Raw genomic sequence first — 21131 nt, 5'->3', positions numbered from 1 at the left:
CTCAAAAAATTATATTTCAGTACAAAAATACAAAAAAAAATTAAAGAAAATTTTTTCAAAAATTGGCCTATTTGCCTTGTTTTACAGGTATTTCTATCTCAATAATTTGATTGGATAGATTGAGTAAAGAAAGTTAAATGGAAAAGTATTTGTGTGACTCCACTCTACCTAAAATTAAAATAAATAAGAAAATTATTATATATAACGAAACAGCTAGATGATAATTAAAAATAAGACTTGAAGTTTGATGAGAATAATAAAAATGAACATAATTTTGTTTGAGTCACTGCTGTTACCACATTCTTCCCTTTTCTTTTTAATATATATAAAAATTTTAAGTCTTCATTTGTAACTTTTTTAAACTCTGTCCCAAAGAAAGCCTCAAGTTGAATTTGTTGCAGACAGATGTTCCTGTGAAGGCAAGATGGAGAGGGAAGATGTGCTTCTGACAAAAAATTCTCCTGTGCCCAGCCTAGACTCAAACTTGAGTCCTCAAAGCAGTGGATGGAACATCTTTGCCACATAGGCCATTTGTGACTTTGATAATGTTTGTTTATATTCTGATAGAAATCTGTTTGGAAGAAATTTGAAATTATTATCTGTTGGTTTATCTGTTAGCTACTGTGACAAGTTTATTACCACTTTGAAGTTTGCATATTTCAATAATTGGATATTTACTATTTAACTTTAATATTTGCAATACAGTGGGTGATCGATTAACGAACAGTTTGGTTAATTAATGAACAAATTGAATAATGAACACTTTTGTGAAAGATTTTTATGTTCGGACATCAAACACCTCACAGAACAAACACAAGAAGAAGTGATGTAAAATAATGAATACCGATTGGTCTTCCCTTGTCTTCTGGCAACAATTCGAAACTTTTCTAAGCACAGGAGATGTTGACATCGACGCTCAACCCGGTATATACTGATTGGATAGTATTCCTCCGAACTTTGAAACTCTCCCTTGTAATTCCAGCCTTTTATTTTTCTGATAAAAACATTTCTTTTATAGTATTCGGGTGGGCACTCGTTAAGTTTTGCGTCGGTTTTTATTTTCGAAAGATGAGAGGATAATAGCAAAGGTAGAAAGTGTGCAGATGTCTGATGTTGCTGGGCAGTATGACTTGAACAGGTCTACAGTAGGTTGTAGTTCAATCTTACCTAAGAAAGATACAGTGTAATCAAGATGATTCAAGCAGCTAAATGAGTAACAAAAATCACATCTGAGAAATAAAGAACATTGAAGAGCTCATAACAAAACCTGAAACTGATCTGACGACAAAAGAATGCCAAGAACTCTTGAATGAAGAACACCAAGAAACTCGGCGAGATGTGTTTTCTTCTGAAAAAGAGAATTAATGTCGTTATCTGCTATTAAACATTTTTTTGAAGAAGTGGGAGGATGTCAGAACAACAGTCTTATAATGGCATCCAAACCAGGCTTGGGGATCTCTACAATTACAATGCTATTAATTACTTCTGGAAAATCCTGGAGAGAAAAGCAATCAACATTTGACATATTCTTTAACCCCCACAAACAGAAAAAACATGACTAATAAAAATGCAAAACTGTGTATATATGTATTTTTATTATTACATATAAATAAATGTAGTAAGAAAGTATATATTTTTTATTTTTTGGAGTCTCCAGAACGAATTAATCAAATCCTTGTAAAAACCTATGGTAAATTGATGATCGGTTAACAAACAATTCGGATAGTGAACAGTCTTGGAACGGATTATGTTCGTTAACCGATCACCCACTGTACTTTTAGAACGAGGTGAAAGTTTTCTAACTGTGTTTGTTTTGCTATGTCACCTGTTGGGGTGAGATAGCAGAAGGCCTGCAAGTCTACTCAGCCTAGGACTTGGACATGGATAATTCTCAGAAAATTAGGCTTTCATATAAAAACATGATACTACAGTAATGAAAAAATGATCTTATTTGTATATTTTGATGACTTTTGGAGAGGAACGAGTCCATCTTGTCTCTCCTCGTTGTTTATTACAGATTGAATTTGTCCTGTATTCATGTTACTAGAGAAACTGTCAGTTTTTTTACAATGATTTACAATTAAAGTCATATCTAAATATGTAACTGATTCTTTAATAAGTATTTTGTCAGATTTAAGGTTTTAAAGATTTACAAAACATTTAGTGTGTATATTTTTTGCATTTAGTTAATGGCAGCAGAAAAGAAGGCAAGAGCAGAAGCGGAAGAACTGAAATCACAGCTGCGAAGAATCCAAGAGAGTGAAAGAAAGGAAAGAAGAAAGTTAGCAGATGAGGATGCTTTAAAAAAAATCAGAACCTTGGAAGAAACTGTTCAGCAGTTACAAAAAAGTTTAGCTGCTCAGAAACAAGTAAAATTTTGAATATTTCATTTATTTTTTATTTTTTAGTTATAAAATATGTTAACAAGTAGTTTAAAGTTAAACATTGGATTAAATTTTGGTAAAAGAATGGATAAATTTTGGGTCAATAAAATTGAATCATTCTCTAATTGTTGAATTGGTGACTGTTCTGTCAGGATATTTTGAGCGAGTGTATCAATAAAGGGCTTTGATAACCATTATCTTGTTAAATTTTATGTTTATTGTGAACATCAATATATAAATTACGTTTAAAAAGTTTATAGAATACTATTTAGCTAAATAAAAATCAAATTTTAAACGAAGTTTGTCCAGCCACAAGATGACATGTCTAAAAATGACTCCATAAGATTGTCTATCAAATTGTACTTATAACTTCAATCATTGACTGATGTGTAAGTTAAAATAAAAATCACTTTAGGTGGCACTTGGCATTATCATGGAGAAGATCTTAAGATTCAATTAACAAAATTCAAACTAAGACAAATTAAACCTAAAAATATGTTAAACTCTGCCAGAAATAAAAACTTACACAATCAAAACAGTCTAAGGACTACAATTGAATTAACTTAAAAAGAGGAAAAAATTACATCCAAGGAAAACCTTCTGCACAAGAAATCCTCTTTTGGACATAAAACATTATTAAAAATATCTTTGAAAGCCGAGGATCGCCCGTATTAATGTTTTATTAAAAAGTGCATCGACTAATGTAATATCACATGAGGATAATAGTAGAAAAAGAACAATTACATTGAAGAAGATAGCTTAAAATATGTAATAATATTTTGAGAAGAGACTTAACGACATATTATAACATTTTAACATCAAAAATGGTTTTGCACGTAAGTTATTTCGTATAATATTTCTAGGGAAAAGACCTAAGGATTATTAGTTCTTTTTGCTTGATATCGTCGCCATAGTTGTCTTGTCTTATCTGTAATCTGGGTGCATCAAATATATATGTGTAATAAGAAACACATTTATATAGGTGTTAAGCTATAAATTCTACTGATTATATGTATATATATTTATTTATATACTCAATTTTACTAGTTGCATTTAAAATTCTGTTTGTTTTTAATTAACTAAAATATTTTTGATCTAAGAAAAATTAAGTTTAATTAGAATTATATTTTTCTAATAAATAAACTTTTATGTATACAATTTTTGCCAAAATTTATAGTTCAGAAGTAAAAAATTTGAATTTATCAAAGAATTTCATAATTCTTCCCATTATAACAGTCAAACATTTATATTTTGGCTTTATTTCTCACAAACTATTATGTTGTGGAAGAATTGAAAATTTCTTTTGCATTTTATGCTAAATGTATAAAAAATCATTTCATTTCGTAGAAATTTTGAAAATCAAAGAAAAGAATTCAAAAAATGTTAATAAACTAATATTTTATTGTAAAAAATTAGTATATTAAAATTGATTAACCTGGAAATTTTTTATACTACACAATTTATAGCATATTATGTATAGTGATCAATTTAACGAACTGTTTGAGGGTATCTTTCATTTGAATGTTTTCTGTTTTGATCATTTATCTATTGAAAGATCCTAGTTTAAAATGAATTAATACCAGGTAAATTTTTTCGTTTAGCTTGCAAGAAATAGATTTATCAGTGTAACGAACCAGCGATGCTTGTTTTTGAACTGCTATGCATCTTAGGAAACACTTAAAGCTTGCATATTTATTCTACATTTAATATGAACTCGAGGGATAACATTTGAAATTCTTCATTGGCGTCATTGAATCTATTCTTTGGAAGTAAACTTTTCGTTTGATCATGCTGTATATATCCATTAAGGAGTTATTCAAACATACACAATTTATTTTAGGGTATAGTTTATAAAAAACTCATTAGTTTAGATGATTTGCTTAGAAGAGAATTTAGTGATTTTCAAGGTTTGTTTATTTTTTTTTATGTATAATAATTTCATATTACACTGTTACAGGAAGATGAAGCTTTGTTGAATGAAATGGAAGTCACCGGTCAGGCATTTGAAGACATGCAAGAGCAAAACTTGAGGTTAATTCAACAGCTCCGGGAGAAAGACGATGCAAATTTCAAGCTGATGTCCGAGGTAGTTATGCCAAAAGTAAAAAATTTTTGTTACTTAAAAGTCATTTTTAATATAAATATCTCATTTCTCCTAAACATACAGCATAACATATTCAATCTCTTAGCAATTTAAAAACTTAAATTAATGCTTAAAAGTATAAAGCAGTCCATACATCATTAACAAATAAATGTATTTGGAATTTGTTCATTCTGCAGATCCAAAATTCAGTAACAGAGAAAATGTTCAATTTAAGTTAGTTGTTTAAAATTTGCAAGTAAGTTTTCTCATGTTATTTATACACAAAATAGAACAAAATTTTCTGAAAAGTAATTTCAAATCAAAGCCATATTTCAGAATAACGTGTTGCCTGTTTACTGATATATATAGTGGGTATAGAACCATAATCAACTAACTGTCAATTTTGCAGTTTTTCAATAATAGCATATTCCTATTATCCTTATATTCAGCATGTTCTATTTGGATTACATATGTAAAATTGCAATTACACAAAATAGGAAATTTTTGGTTGGTTCAATTTTCAAATCCTTTCTGAAAATTATGGTTTCAAAGTTAACCACTTAGGATTCTATACCCATGATATTATCATTTTAATGAAGAAAAGAAAGAGGAAAAAACTTCTTCATACTACATAAAATATATAAAAATGATCATCATTTAGTATTGTACTTTACTGAAATTCACAGAATAAAAAGTGTTTACATTTACAGTAATCCACCACAGCTCAAAGAGAAGGTTTTTGAGTTCTGTCTTTCATTTATTAATATTAGAAAGAAAAAAGATAGAAAAAACACTTATAATTTTCTTTTAATAAAAAGATTAAAAAATCATTTTAATTGTTTAGTTAAATTTTTATTGAAACTGTATTCCATTGTCAAATAACAGAAATTGAACAAAATAAATACAGGTAAAGCCAAACAATTGCTGGATTATATTGGGCTATATTACTATTATTATTATTAATTAGATTCTAAGTAATTTAGCACTAGAGGCAGGTGTTAGACACCATCTCTTGCTAAATTTAAAATATTAATTTAATTATAATTGTAAAAATAAAAAATTATTAAAAGGAATGGACTCAGAATTTTTCAATCTTACATAATTGTACTATCAAAGAGTACACGAAAATTTCAATTTTCTTTCTTTTCTGACTTATAGAGGGCTAAAAAATAATTTAACTCTAAACCATTTGTTAAAAAATGAAATAGAATTTTTAAAGGGTTAAAAAGTCAAACAAGTTTTTTCGTAGAGAGAAAATACTTTTTATTACATGATATTTATCCCTAAATGCATTTTGCCAGTTTTTCTGGCCTCTTCAGTAGGGCTTGCAAATACAAAATATAATTCAAAAAGCCGACAATTTCCAAATGCGCCCTTAGTAGGTAGAACTAATCGAACCACTTGTCCGACGTCGCTTACGTGTGGGTATTTGCAGTGGCGGCACGCTAAAGTGCTGCGGCACGGCGGTCGAGAATCACTGCTATAGACACTTGCTATTAACCTAATCGATAACCCGAAACCGTTAAGCCATCCATCCCGTTTCTCGTAAGTTTGGGTGTTGTAAATCGGGTTACGTTCTCGGAAATTGTAGTTTGGACCGTAGAATGACGTGCGGAAGAAGCCTACGGCCGAATGTGGAACTCAAACGCCGATATTTTTTATAGTTTTAATGTGAAATTTATATCGTTCGTAAAAGCAATTAGTTGTAAAGTGAAAGTTTACTGTCCAAGGGCAGATATATAATCGAAGGAAATTTTTTAACTGATTCTAATAAATATCTTAATGACTTTTTAAATCAAATATTTAACATTTAATGGTTGCAATATGTACTGGTACATTAATAGATAAATTTTTAATGACAGCGTATCAAGTCAAATCAAATTCAGAAACTGCTGAGGGAAGAAAAGGATATGCTGGCCGAACAGGTTACGACGTTACACAACCAAGTAGAGGCTCAGAATCAGGTGGTAAGAAAACTAGAAGAAAAGGAAAGGCTCTTGCAGAATAATCTATCTACAATAGAAAAGGAGCTGAGGTCAGTTATTTTGATATTCTTTTGATGAGTCTGTTCTTAGTAATAGGTATATGTACATATGTTACATCAGTTGGAAAAGTTCAAAAAATGATTAAATATTTATCATATTTAAATTCTGTTTTCAAAATAAAAAATTTATCCATCATATTATTAAAAGTAAAATTTGAACTTATTCTCTGGTCAACAAATTAATTACCAGAGAAGGGTAATTCATTTCAAAAGTTAAATGTAACAAATGACATTTTAGAATAATTAATTGTGACAATGACAATAAATTTAATTCAAAGATTAAATGCAATTGCAAATATTTAAATCTGGATTATGATTTTTATGTATATATTTTTAAATACATAAATAGTTAATACAAATAAAAGAAAGATTATTAGGTGCTTTCAGAATTACTTTCTTTTTTTATTGGAAAAAGTACTTAAATATACAAATTTTTTTTTTTTTTGTTTTGTTTTCAGTCTAAGACAGCAGGCGATGGAAATGCACAAGAGGAAAGCAATCGAGAGTGCCCAGTCGGCTGCCGACCTGAAACTCCACCTGGAAAAGTACCTGTCGCAGCTGAAGGAGGCGCAGAACACGGTGGCCGACAAGACCAGTGCGGTTCAACAGGAAGCTTTCAAGACCAGGAGGCTACAGGTACCCTTTTTCTAAATTTTTGTTTATTTTTTACTTTGCTTGGCTTCATAACAATCTTCTGAAAGTTGAAATTTTGAAGAAATATCTTTTGGAAAAGAGATTCCTGTGTGTGATCTGTTTTTCTTAATTTAGTTTGAAATATACATCTATTGGAATTTAATACATAATAAGTAATTACACTTGTCAACAGCCAAAAAGTTTCCAAAACCAAAGTAGCTGAATATTAATTAATTCAAGGGTACTGAATATGAATATGACAATAAAAATGTTAACTTGACTCTAGTTTTTAAGATTTCGAATCAAATACATCAAATTTTTGGAAAAATTGCCATTTTTCTGTAGTTCATGAAATGTATTCCTATACAGTTTGGAGTACGTTTTCTTGTATGTCTGTGGAAAGAAAAGAAAACAATCATTCTTATGACAGTTCTCAATATAAGCTACAAAAACAATGCAAATGGAGACTCTTCACTGACTCCTCCAAGGTGAGCCTTAAGCTGTTTTGTTACTGTTGTGTAACAAAAACTCTCTATTCTTATTGGCCATGCAAAGTACACGAAAGAATCGTACGAAAGCACGAAACAACTTCTTGCAAAAGTAAATTATCAAGAACATAAATGAAAGGTATGTTGTGATTTCAAAGTTATAGCATTATTACTTGGATTTCGGCTGGAGTATACGAAGTACTGTTGTTTTCTCTGTGAAAGGGATAGTAGAGATCGAGCAGTACATTTCAAAAGGAGAAATTGACCACAAAGGAAATCCCTCAAACCTGGACCAAAAAATGTTATTTCTGAACTGTTAGTAAAATGCAGTTTGATCATACTACCATTGTTGCATATAAAATTAGGACTTACGAAAAACTTTGTCAAAACCATGGATTGAAATGGCCCAGAATTTAGTTTTCTAGAGAGACATTTCCAAACATTAGTAAGGTGAAAGTTAGAGAGGATATGTGTAGTTTAACACGTAATGTTCCAGATTCATACAAGAAGTCTGTAAATAAGTGTCATATATGCAAGTGATGTCCTGGGTATTTTATGCTTTCACTGTTTATTTAGTTTTTATGTATCAAAAAGTGTTCTGATGGTTTCTGTGTTCCAACTCAAATGAAAATTACACTATGTATACGTATTCAGGTGTATATTATGCAATTTATTAAACGTTTATGTACCTTTCAAACTCGAGCTAATTCTGTTTTTTTTATAACCATTTTTGAATTCGGCAAGTCAAAGTCATTAAGAAACGGCTTGTTTCATTTCTGAAAGAAACAAAGTTTTTATTTATAGACCTGTATTATTTATTGTGATATCGTCACAATGCCAGGTTGCAGTTTTTAATTTATTTAATTTAAAATATATGCTCTGCATCTCAAATTAGTAGTGGCTTGCCTCTGTACATCATGCTTTTCCTTTAACAATACAGTTGTGCCAGTCATCTATCTAACACCTTTCAGGGAAAAATTTTTGAATTGAAATAACGTGACTTCGGGTTTCAATTGGAAGTTCTTATATAGTTAATCGGAGCCTCTCGCCCCTAAGGTTTCCAGATCTTGTCTTGTATTTCACCTATCTAACTCCATTTTCGTGATTAAGGAAAGACAGATGGCAGATGGATAACAGTAGGGAATTTATAAGTCTACGATTTTTTCAAATTGCAGCCCAAAAAATGTGCCTTTTCTGTCTATGCAAATGTAAACTGCACTTTTTCAGGCTTTGCTTTGTTGAAAATAGAGTTTGTCTTAGTCTTAGATTTGATATAATTAGCAACCTCTAGTGCCATGCATCTTGTTTCTCCATTATTAATTCTGTGGTATTGTTTTAATGATTTTTATTAGACCAACATTCATAGTAGAAAATATTAAAGAGATCAACTTAGTTTGATCTTGTAAGTCTTACAGCAACATTATAAGTACTTGGATGAAAATCCCCAAAAAAAGTTTCATTTCCAATGCTTTAAACAAACAATTGCGCATGATCACCGAATCCAATGTTGATTGGTGTAGTTTTAGTTTTAATCATTATATGTGACTAAAGTTGTTGATTCAAAAGAGCTTAACATAGCAAGCGAAGAGGCTTCCTGTTTTGATATCATGGAAGACAATGATATATAATTAATTTTACTTGCAATACTGTTTTGTTGACATAAATTTGTCTCAACTTATCTATTTAAAAAATAATCCATGGGCAAATTAAGGTGTATTTTAGATTTGTGTAAAGCCTGTAGATTTTCAGAGATGGGAAGGAAAAAAAGATGCTTTGGAAAATATTATATTTTCTGTCTGATTATACAAATATAAAATCATGGATACAGTGGATCCTCGCTTAACGAGCATAATTTGTTCCAGAATGTTACTCGTAAAGCATAACAATCTTTCCCATATAAATTAATGTCAAATACGATAATGCATTCCATGCCAAAAAAAAAACTCAAATATTTTATGTATAACGTTTGTATATTGTAAAATTGTCTTTGAATATTGTTAAGGAGCGCGAAATGAACTGACCTAGAATGAAAATTCAATTTGCAAAGAACAAAAAAGTCGAAATAATTATTTTATTATTTACGATACGGTACCTAATTTTACTAGAAAGCTGTCTAGAAACATTTGTTTTTGTCAAATTTTGCATCAAAATTTGGTGAAAATGCAACGCGGCATTATCATTAGATATATTTGTAGCACACGTAGCCACTGCCTTATTAGGGTGATATGCTTCTCAATGTACGACGCAACAGTTTCCCACAAGTTTATATTTAATTTGGCTATAGGTAAGCAGTTATGCTGCCATCTCATATTAATTAATTTTTAATATTTAATTATAGCCTTTACATAGAACAAGAATTTGGCATATCATTTGATGTGGTTGTTGATGTTTATATGTAATATGTCTGAACGCAAGTTTGGAAAAATTGTGATCGTAAGCGACACTAAGATGCTAGTGGAACGAGTGTGCTCACAATACGGGACTTCCCGTCTCCTCGTCGCTCGTTATGCAAAACATTGCTCATTAAGCAAGCCATTTTTTTTTACAGTTTGCTTTGCTTGTTATGCAAATTACTTGTTATGAGAAGTTCCACCATTTCCAAAAAAATAAATTTTTTTTAATAATTTGATGTCTAACCATTAATTTTTAGTGCACAAAATACAATGTGTGATAGTCAGTAAATGACTTATAATGATCAGAATGCTGTCATTTAATTTTTATGGAATTATTTTTTTAGGTTTCCTACCATGACAAAACTCTTAAGTAAAAAATAGAAATATTTTAAATAACCGGTCTGTTTATTTCCTGGTTTTGTTTTACATATATTCTAGAAAAACCAAATTGTTGTTCATATTTTGTGATTAAAGTTATCCAAAATTCACATTTTTCCATACCAAAATTGATGGGGATTCTATCAATAAATCCCAATTACTTTAATTTATTTTTTAATAACTTAAAAAAGGCAGGGGGAAAAGAGTTGAGTAATCATCAGTCAACCTAATGAGACGATGCAATTTTGGTGTCTGTCGTCACTAACCATAAAATTTTTAAAATAATAATAATAAAACACACAAATATTTTTTTGTTAGGAAGAAATAATTAACTTAAGGAGAAAAGTGGAGAGGGCCAAGAAGTTTGAACTGGCATCTACGGCCGACGAAGTGCTAATGGAGGAAATCAGGGAGTACAAGGTGGGTTGTTTTCGTCGAAGGTTTGCGAGTGAAAATTTAAGTTTTTTGTAGGAATTTTATTTTTGAATACATAGCATAGGCAAATGAAATTAATCAAGGATTACCTTAAAGAATTTGGCTTCTATTCTACTATTTTAGATGCATTTTAGTAGGGTATTCCATGAGAATGCACATTAAGAAGGGATTTTTGAAAATTAATAAATTAAAGTTTAAATAATAAAAAAGAAAGTAAATAGTGGAACGTATATTGTACATTTTGGAAATTAATAAATATTTTAATCATTTCGAGTATTCGGGTAACCCAAAAACAATAAATCCAAAATTACCGAATTTGAACGAATATTTGAATTTGTTCTGAATTCAAAATATAATGTTCCAAACAAGTTTTATTAGCAATGAATCTTCTTGAAACCTTTAACTGGCAAGAGTATGTTCAAAGTTCGTAAGCAAACGTTTTCAGATCTCTCTCTGGGTCCATCCTCAAGCTTTTCATCCGGAACACAGCTGATCTTCGTTATAACCGTTCGTTAAAAAGAACATAGCTCGAGGATGGACCCAGAGAGGGATCTGAAAACGTTTGCTTACAAACTTTGAGCATACCCTTGCCGGTTATAAGGTTTTAAGAATATTCATCGGTATTACCCCGGTGTGTGTAGATTGTTTGTTATTCAAGTTTTATTAGATTTTATTCAAGTGAGGTTATCGTAGTTCTTGCACCCGGTGAAAATGGGTAATATCGGCTATAATCTAATAATCTTTGCTACCATTACTTTCCGCCCGAGCAACGCCGGGCTCATCTGCTAGTGATCTAATAAAGAGAACACGAAGCAATCAAGTACCAAGGATTTGTTTTTGCTTTACTATCTTTATATGAAACGTGCAATGCCATAATGTTGTAAAGGCCAAAAAACAAACTTTTTGGGAGAGAGAAAAAACACTTTCGAAGGAATTCATTTTGGTTTTACAATAAAACAGTAAAAAAAATGTAGGCCATAATATTTTAAGCACCAAAACTGTGACTTGCATATAAATTCAACTAAAAATTAAATAAATAATGTTTAGAATTCATTTCTTCAATAAAATGGCATTTACAGTATTATGTCACTGCATGCTTCGTTTGTGTTTTCTCAGATAAATGAAGACATGGCATCTTCTAAACAGTAACAATTCTCTTTAAAATCATGCAAAGTCTTCACATAACGAAACTAGAAGGACTGTATTGTCATGTCAGTGTAACAATCAATTGAACAAAAATTTAATACAGCTTATCAAGGGATGGATATTGACCTCTCCCTGTAGGTGTTTACAAATGTGTAGCAAAACTTTTCTTATTAATAATCTGTGATAAGTGACGGTCGGAAAAAGAAACAAACTTAAAATTGATTTTCGTTTGCAGGAGCAATTAACGTGCCCCTCGTGCAAAGTGAAAAAGAAAGACGCAGTGTTGGCAAAGTGTTTTCACGTCTTCTGCTTCGACTGTCTCAAGACGCGGTACGAGACCAGGCAGAGGAAATGTCCCAAGTGCAACGCGGCTTTTGGCGCCAACGACTTTCACCGCCTCTATCTCACTTAGACTTTTATCCGGGGGACGATCTCTACATTCCCGACGACGCCCTGCCGGCGCGACCTTTTCAATTTTAATGCGCTGCGGATGTATTTTGGCCGGGCATGTCGGTTAAAAATATAAGTAAATTTTAATTTTGTATAAAGTATTAAATGTAAGTTAAGTTAAATGTCAATGAATAATTTCGTAACAATTTTTACATTATACTCTTTTTTTGTTGTCAGTTTAGTAGAATAAAAAGTTTTTACTTCTGTACGTTTTTTTTTTTTTTTTTTATCTTGAGTAAATTCTCAAGATTTATTTACATTTTTATAAAAAAAGAAAAAAGTAACAGACTGTCGGTCATGTTCGGATAGCCCGTAACTGTATATTATGTTATATATGTCGTTAATGTATTCTTCAATATAATTAGTGTATAAAAATATCGAGTGAAATTTTCTTATTAAAAGAAATGTCAAATGAAGAATTGGCATCTTAGTGACTCCGTTTAATTTTGGAATACATTTATTACCATCGGGGATGGAGAGTCAGCAAATTTTTATGCCAACACCGACTCCATATTTCATAATTATTTTTACTTCCCTGGCCATTATATGAGGTAGTCAAAAAGTTCCAGGACTGGTCCAACAAAATGTCCAATGTTCATGTTAATATATTGTCTTTTTTGACTTGTTGCCTTCAAAATAAGTTCCTTCTGTAGCTATACATAAGTCCAGTGATGATGTTAAGCACTTGGTGCAATCCTGTTTGAACATTCAATCAAATCATTATCCTTTCTGCTGTGGAAATGGAAAAAAGTCACACAGTACCAAATCTGATGAATAAGGAGGATGGAAAACCATAGCTATTTTATTGAACAGTTTCTTGCCAAAAATAGAGATAGCCATGTGAGTGTGGGCATTGTCATGATGCAACAACCATTCTGAGCTTTCCAAAATCTAATCTCTTTTGTCTGGCATTTTCACACAGTGTCTCAAAACATCCATATAAACATTTTGACCTTGTGGAACAAATTCTTGAAGAAAAGAGAGGTTGCAGCCGAAGTTCAAACTTTAAACTTGTACAGCAAGAAGTACACATTAGACATTTGAATTCCAAGCAAAACACGTTGCACTACACGTTCGTGTCACGCACCGATTCACGGAACATTCGAGAGCGACAAAGGTTATTAGCAAAGGTGAATAAACAAATTAAACTATTTGTAGAAATTTACAAATGAATTATGCTGTTGATGGTAGAAGATGCCGTGAAAGAGCAAATCTATTTCTAGTCTTACAATAAACTATTATGAATACAAATATATAAAAAATTCTACAGGCACTTCACATCACTTGCAAAAAATTTTTAGATTAAAATCATTTGTTTCTCTACACTGTTATTCAGAAATGCTTAAATAATCATGATTTTAACCTAAAACACAGAAAAATGCATATGTTTAAGTCGAACTTCCAAATGCCACTGTCGATCTTCTAGGCTTACAAGATGGTGGTGCTCGACTTTGACGTTCACGTTTTAGAGACGAAAACTTCCGCCGCACCTCTCCAATAATTCTCTCCATATAAAAAAAAAACGAGTATGCCCTTGAGATTGCACCTCGTTTGGTCTGGGTGAGATCATTGCATTATCTTCAAAGGCTTCTTTAAGCATTGTGTATGATTCTGTTGCAGTCTTGCCAAGTTTGACACAAAATTTCACACACGCACACACTATTCCTTAAAAGAATTCAATCTAAACAGCATGAAACAAAAATTATGTATGATAAAGACATGAAAATTGGAAGGAAGCTCTTTTTTTGCATTATGAAACTCGAGTCCAAAAATGTAAAAAGAAAAAAAACGTACAAAATCGTGTACGTAAGTGCCTATTTTACATTTTAGGTTCACCAGTCCCGAGTATGTTCTGAAACTTTGCAGGATTATTTCTAGTGTTGGGGGCATTGTACATTTTTGTCTTTTAAATAAAGTAATTAGACAATTGTAGAATTATGCATTCATAACAACTGGGAAAGTGTTAGATGCCAACATATCCACAAAATTTTTTCTTGCTTTTAGGCTTGGGTTGTCTCAAAAAACTCTGAAGGTCAAATTTGACACAATTCTATTTCATTTAATATCTCAGGATGAGTTAAAGATTAAGAAACAGGATTTGGCTTGTGTATGAGAGGCATTAAATTTTTGTGGTTAAAGGTTTAGGGGAGGAGATAAATACATGTGATCACCCACTATCTCAAGAGGAATTGGACTTTAATTAATGTAGTTATTAAAATTTAAAAGTAAAATAAAGTTTTTATAAAACTTGTCACTACTTTCAAAATTAAGCTTTTTATATTTTTAATTACTAGAAAATCTCAAAAAGTTTGGACAAAATCTCATAATAGCCAGGAAAGTTAGACAACTTGTTGCTGGATTTTTTTATCATTAGACTAGCCCATTGCTAATTAGTATTTATAAATATTATTCACCATTTCATCAAGCTAAGGAATTGCATTGGCTTTCCCCCAACTTCCAGCCTCATTACCACTGCATAAGATTCCATCTTATGCAGTGGTAATGAGACTGGAATTTCTGGCTCACCACCCCAATTTTATTCTGGAAAATATTTATGTAAAAAATTGAAGAAGCAGATTAAAGATTTTAGTCTTTTACTCATCAATGCCAAAATTAAGCACACTGTAACATTTAAAGAAACACACAACTTTTGTAAAACTGTTTATTTTAAATGAGATTTATCAAAAAGCAGAATACTGAAGATTTATTCTCCATTCATTTCCAGATAGGAAGAATATAAGGAAAAAATTTTTTAAAACAAGGATTTGTGTAAGTGGGTTGTTAATAGTGCACCTCTAGTTGGTTATTTTTTAATCCGCTTGGAGGCGTTCTTCCGAGTAACACGTTTTCGACCTGTTTGTCGATATCTTGTTTTGGTGATTAGTTACGGCTGTTTACGTGAAGCGGGATCCGCCGAAACGAGCTCTCTGAAGGAACGGCATTGTTCTGTTAAATTCTGTGTGAAACTTGGCAAATCCTTCGTGGAAACTTTTGAGTTGATTACCAAGGCTTATGGTGAGGGTGGAAGAAACATCACCCCTCCCCAAAAAAGCTTGACAAGTTTGCTCAAATGTTAAGGTGATGTTGACTGTTTTTTTCAATGCAAAGGGGGTTGTACATCACGAATACCTACCTACAGCCAGACAGTCAACACAGTACTACCTGGGGGTTATGAAATGCCTAAGAGACAGATTCAGGCAAAAATGGCCTGAATTTTGGAGGAGTGGCGAGTGGTTTTTTCACCACAACAATGTGCTGGCTCGTTCGTCCCTCAGAACTCGTAAGTTTTTGGCCAAAAACAAGATTGCTGTGCTTCCCCACCCACCCTACTCACCCGACCTGGCCCTGTGTGACTTTTTCCTGTTCCCCAAAGGAAAAAGGTTTCCCACCATTCCAGAGATAGAAAAAAAAATGACAGAGGAGCTTATGAGCATTCCTGAAAAAGTGTTCCAGGACTGTTTCAAAAAAGTGGAAACACCATTGGGATAAGTGTGTACATTGGGGAGGAGACCCTGACAAATACATTGTAAGTGAAGTATTTTTTTGTAATAAATACAGTTTTGGAACTTTTTGAACAACTCTCATATTATTTCATATGAAGTTTTTATGTAAAATGTACCAAATATAATTTCTGGAATTCATATGAAACTCTCTCTAATGAGTTTCAGATAATTGACACACCCAATCTACTAGTCTGACTACCGGTTTATTTAATCCGTAACCTCTTTTCTAACCTTTGTATCCGGTACTTCTTTTACTGTCCGAGGGGCCGGCTGAGTAGGGAAATGCATAAACTTTAAAGACGGCAACGCCTTTCATACGCACGGTGTTACGTATGCGAAGAATACGAAAACGGCAACGCCACATAGCGCATGCATATATTCAAAATTAGATTCGAATATATTCTAAAAGTTCCTCGAGGATTAATTCAAATAATCTGGAAGCCAATTCTCGTTTGTTCTTTTATTCAATTAACCTGAAGCAGACCTCGAGTGAGGCCGAAAACGTTTGTTGTCGGACAGTAAAAGAAGTACCGGATACAAAGGTTAGAAAAGAGGTTACTAATTGACACACTAAAGCAATGGTTCTCAAACTTATTTTGTCCACGGACCTCTTCTCATAGCAAAAACCTGACCACGAACCCCAAGTGAAATAACTACACAACTACATAATTGCAAAATTACAAATTTAACTTTGATGTTTTGAATGGTGGAGTGGTGACCTAAAAATAAAATATAAAAAAACATTTTGGTATTTAAATTATTAGCTAAAGCTTGCCTGTTTTTGAAAAACAGGTATAATATAGTGAAAAACAAACAAATAAATTATACATTTTTTTTAATTGGGTTATAAATTAGATTACAAAAATATAAAATTGATAAGTTTTTTATTTTATCTATTAATTAAATTTTCATAAAATATATAAATAATTCAAATTATTTTCTTAATTATTGGTTGTTTTCATAGTCATTAAATAGTTTTTATAATTATCACTGTTTTGGAAAGAAAAATTCTATAAACAAACAAAATAAATTCTAAAATGTCATAATGTATGCAATAAATGAAGCACAGAGCCCACTTTCAAAATGGGCAAGCTTTAGCTAGTATTCCCACTGTGCAATGCTTGTCATTACTTGTATTTTATGTACTTATCTATACTTATTTATTACTATTTTTATGTCCTGAGTAAAATATAAATTGGTAGTCATTTTTAACTTTCATAATAATGAAAATGGGTCACAATCATTTTACTTTTTATTAAACCTTTTGCAGACTCCCTGACGTCCATGCATCCCCAAATTAATTTTAATTTGCCACGGACCCCATCGGCTGTTCCAAGGACCCACTTTGGGAAACATTGTAGTATTGACAGTTACTTTAGAGCAATCTCCAATAGATCTGGTACTCCACAGATCCAGAATTCTGTAAGACAAGTCCCATTGTCCTAAAATATTTCTAGAAATGGTCCTATTTTTATGATTCTTTATTATTGAGCATTTAACTGTTTGATGAGTACTCCCATATATACAATATGTATGTGGGCTCTGTGGATAAGTACTGTACATATAATATACTATTTGTTCAAGTTTGTCTCATTATAGTACACTTGTATATTTACAGATAGTCCAGACCTGTCAATAGATGTTCTAGATTTTTATTTTAAAGTTTTACAATATTTAGCATAGAATTTTCTAAAGTAAAGACAAACATAGTGTGCGTGAATGATTGCTAGATCCCATCTCTTTCTGAATTATTGGAGTTATTCAACACAATTGAATAAGAAAAAGATCATACTTTTTTAAAATAAATTACGCAATATTAATTCAAAGACAAGATATTAATTTTTTCTGTAAATGTTAAATTTCTTAAAAATCACTCACTCACTCACTCAGGGAGGACAGGGAGTCACCGGTAAACCCACACATCAAAGGGTTAAATGCAATTTGGGACATTGCAACTTTGATACCGTTAAGAAAAGTATATGTAAACAAATCTGTAAAATCAAATTTAGATTTCAATATAAAAATAGTTTTTTAAATTCAAATCATTATATTAAGTTTGTACCTTGACATTGTTAATCTTTTTTTTACATTTGGTTTGACCAAATAATACAAAAAGAATGACGACGACATTTTTAAAAATATAAATTACTTGATAATTGATATTTTGGCTTGAACATTTATGGAGTAAGGCTCAGATTAATGAAAGCATCTTATTGCAACTTATGACAATTTTGTATTCACAAATCTTGTGGTAACTGAAAATGTAAATAGATGTTGTTACCAGGGTTGGTCAAAAAATTTACCACTTTGCAATAGTATTTCACCTGTGTGTTGGTAGAGGTCTCTGAAACTCGTGTGCAATTATTCTACAAGTGCGTAAGTCCAGTCTATATTGCCTTTCTTGATAGAATGTGACATGATAGTCACAAATTTGGTGGTTTTGCGTGGGAGACTCATGGAGCAATGTCTTGAAGCTCTCCAAGAGCACTTTGTGAGCAAGCCTCATCCCAGACTACCGTGTACAGTACATGTGGTATCAGCACTCTCGATCCAGGTGCTTCAACCTTGATGATGATGAATGTGAATGGCTGCCAAGGTCCTGCTCGAAGAAGATGGATAAGTACCGGAGAGCTAGAATGCAACCCCAGCATCTTGCTTGGGTGAGTCATTACCATCTGCATATGAGAAAGCTGTGTGCATGTTGGCTACCTCATCAGTTGTAGCTGAATCACGTGGAGGACTGTGAATTTTATGGTGGAACATCAGAAACAGTCACCGACATACTGACAGTAAACCCAGATTTCATCACCTATTACAATCCTGAAACTAAAAGTCAGAGCAAGCAGTGGGTAGCTGAAGGCAAGGACATCCCCATTAAGTTTCTCTGAGTGTGCAGCATTGGAAAAGTCATGGTTGTAATTTTTTTCATTGTGGCATCCTTCTACCTGTCATTCTAGAACAAGGTGCTATAGTATTGGTACTCTTCTGTTTGCTTGCAAAAAGTACTTCAGTCACTCAAACATCATCATGATCCTTCACAATAATGCTCCCAGACGCAGAGCTAAAGTAATCCAGTTGTTTTTGGAGTCCTGCAAAATGGTCCATCTTCCATATCCTGCTTATTCACCAGACCTGGCATCTTGCAACTTCTTTCTCTTCCCATGGATGAAGGAAGTTTGATTCAAACGAGGAACTGGTGAATGTGATGAAAGCAGAGTTCAAAGTTGCAAGGATGCTTTTTGGACCAGTTTTCAAGAATGAAGAAATGCATTAATTCTGATTGAAAATATTTTGAGAAACAGAGAGATTATGATTGTGTGTACAAAAAATGAAGGATATCTGACAACCATACCATGTGTTTTCTGTGCATTTTTTGACCACCTCCCTATACAATGGATGATCGGTTAAGGAACAGTTCAGACTGCGAACACTTTTGCGAATGATTTTTATGTTCAGATAATGAACACCTGACAGAACAAACACAAAAAGAAACGATGCTGCATTTAAGATTTGTAAAACTATATTTTAATGGCATCTATGAATGGTGTATGGAACAAGACTTTCACAGTTGTATACATAACTTTTTTGCACTAGTTAATTTCTTTCTCTGAATTTTTGTAAGTGCTTTTCTGAACTTCTTATTTGAAAAACTGATATTATGGGATCTAAAAAGAGTGGAGTGTCAAGAACTGTGTTCACTATAGAAACTAAGCAAAAGATAATAGCCAAGATAGAGTGGGCAGATGACTTCAACAGGTCTACAGTAGATACAATCTTAGCTAAGAAAGATATAATGAAAAAGACTCAGCAGATAAAGGAGTAACAAAAATCACATCAGAGAAACAAACCTGTGCCATCCATGAAAAAATGCTTGCTTTTTCATGGATTGCTGAGATTGCTTTTAGTTTGTTATTACATGTAAATAAACATAAATAAAAATTATATACTTTCTTACTATTTTTTGGGGTCTCCAGAACAAATTGATCAAATTCCAACAAAAATCTATGGTAAATCGATAATCAGTTAAAAAACAATTCAGATAGTAAATTCCAATACTGTCTGCGGAATGTATTTGTAGTATGGTTCGTGGATGTCTAATAATTTGTGTTTGTTTGCAAGCTCTTGATGCATTATATTTGCTACTTGATTATGTCTATGTAAATAATCTGTCTGTGCCAAGAGCTTGCAAGTGATATGTTGTATAGTTTCTGGCATGATATGACATTTTCTGCATGTGTCATTTGCGAGTGTTGTATCTTTGAGTATGTGTTTTCTGTAGTTTTTAGTATTTATGACCTGATCCTGTATGCCAATTATGAATCCTTCCGTCTCCCCAAAGAGACATCCCCGATCTAACCAGCTGTTTGACGCAGTTTTGTCAATTTATTATTATTACATTTTTTTCCGACTCTATTTATCAGTATTTCAGAAGAGTAAATTACACCTTCTCTTCTCTCTCTCATTTTATCACTGAGACTTACGTTGGAGACAACATTCACATTTTAAAAGTTTCCAGACTATATTCCTATTGGAAGAAACAGTATACTCTCAAAATCAGATTAGTGATATTTTGTCATAAATGGTAAATTGCAGATACAGTATGTTGTAAATTTGTTGTATTTAACGACATCACAAGAATGTAATATTGTAACAAACAACACTTTTGTGAATCTGGGCCAAAGTCTACATTCTAGTTGACTTTTGTGAGAATTTTTGTTTTGCATTTGTTGTAAGGTGCCAAGGTAAGGTTGCATTCATATACCACATTTTAGATTTAATGTATTTAATGTAAACAAAAACTTACTAAAATGGGTATCGAGACATGTTACTAATAGGACAAATGGATTTAATTGTTTCAATTTTGCTATGTGGATGTGCAACTGCATTTTCTTGTTTACCTTATTTCCTATCAATGTAAAATGAACATTAAATATTTAATGTTTTAACAGAGATCATTCTGCCAGGTGGAATGATGGTGGGCCTGATGTTTCCATTATAATCTATAGTGAAGGCTGAGTGGTTGCGAAGAAAATTGTTCTGAAATTGGAATTTTTTCAAGTTTATAAAATTTTCAAGCAATGTGTCACAATTATATTGATTGACTTAACATTCTGCTCGACTATAGATTTGCATTAAGAATCCTTAGGTTATAAATTAGTTCATAAAATTTGAAAACCAATGTATTTAAAATTAT

General features: G+C 31.9%; 2 protein-coding genes across 2 annotated transcripts in view; one reads left to right on the top strand and one right to left on the bottom strand.

The window, feature by feature from the left end:
- Bre1 (E3 ubiquitin-protein ligase Bre1) overlaps positions 1–12853 on the top strand; it is a 78086-nt gene extending 65233 nt beyond the window's left edge. Inside the window, exons 14-19 of the mRNA XM_067280294.1 lie at positions 2187–2369; positions 4342–4470; positions 6330–6502; positions 6970–7147; positions 10722–10823; positions 12220–12853. Of these exons, the coding sequence (XP_067136395.1) occupies positions 2187–2369; positions 4342–4470; positions 6330–6502; positions 6970–7147; positions 10722–10823; positions 12220–12396 (942 nt within the window). The 3' untranslated portion in view covers positions 12397–12853. The remainder of the gene's footprint in view (positions 1–2186; positions 2370–4341; positions 4471–6329; positions 6503–6969; positions 7148–10721; positions 10824–12219) is intronic.
- The window catches only part of LOC136983522 (intraflagellar transport protein 22 homolog), a 39116-nt gene continuing 18071 nt past the window's right edge, over positions 87–21131 (bottom strand). The window contains exon 7 of the mRNA XM_067280289.1: positions 87–168. The gene's annotated coding sequence lies outside the window, so the exon portion shown is untranslated. The remainder of the gene's footprint in view (positions 169–21131) is intronic.

This window comes from Centruroides vittatus, unplaced genomic scaffold (genome assembly GCF_030686945.1).
Source record: "Centruroides vittatus isolate TY-2023 unplaced genomic scaffold, ASM3068694v2 contig_882, whole genome shotgun sequence".
Taxonomy (NCBI): domain Eukaryota; kingdom Metazoa; phylum Arthropoda; class Arachnida; order Scorpiones; family Buthidae; genus Centruroides; species Centruroides vittatus.
Note: the sequence above shows the minus strand (reverse complement) of the source record. Positions and strands in the feature narration are given on the sequence as shown.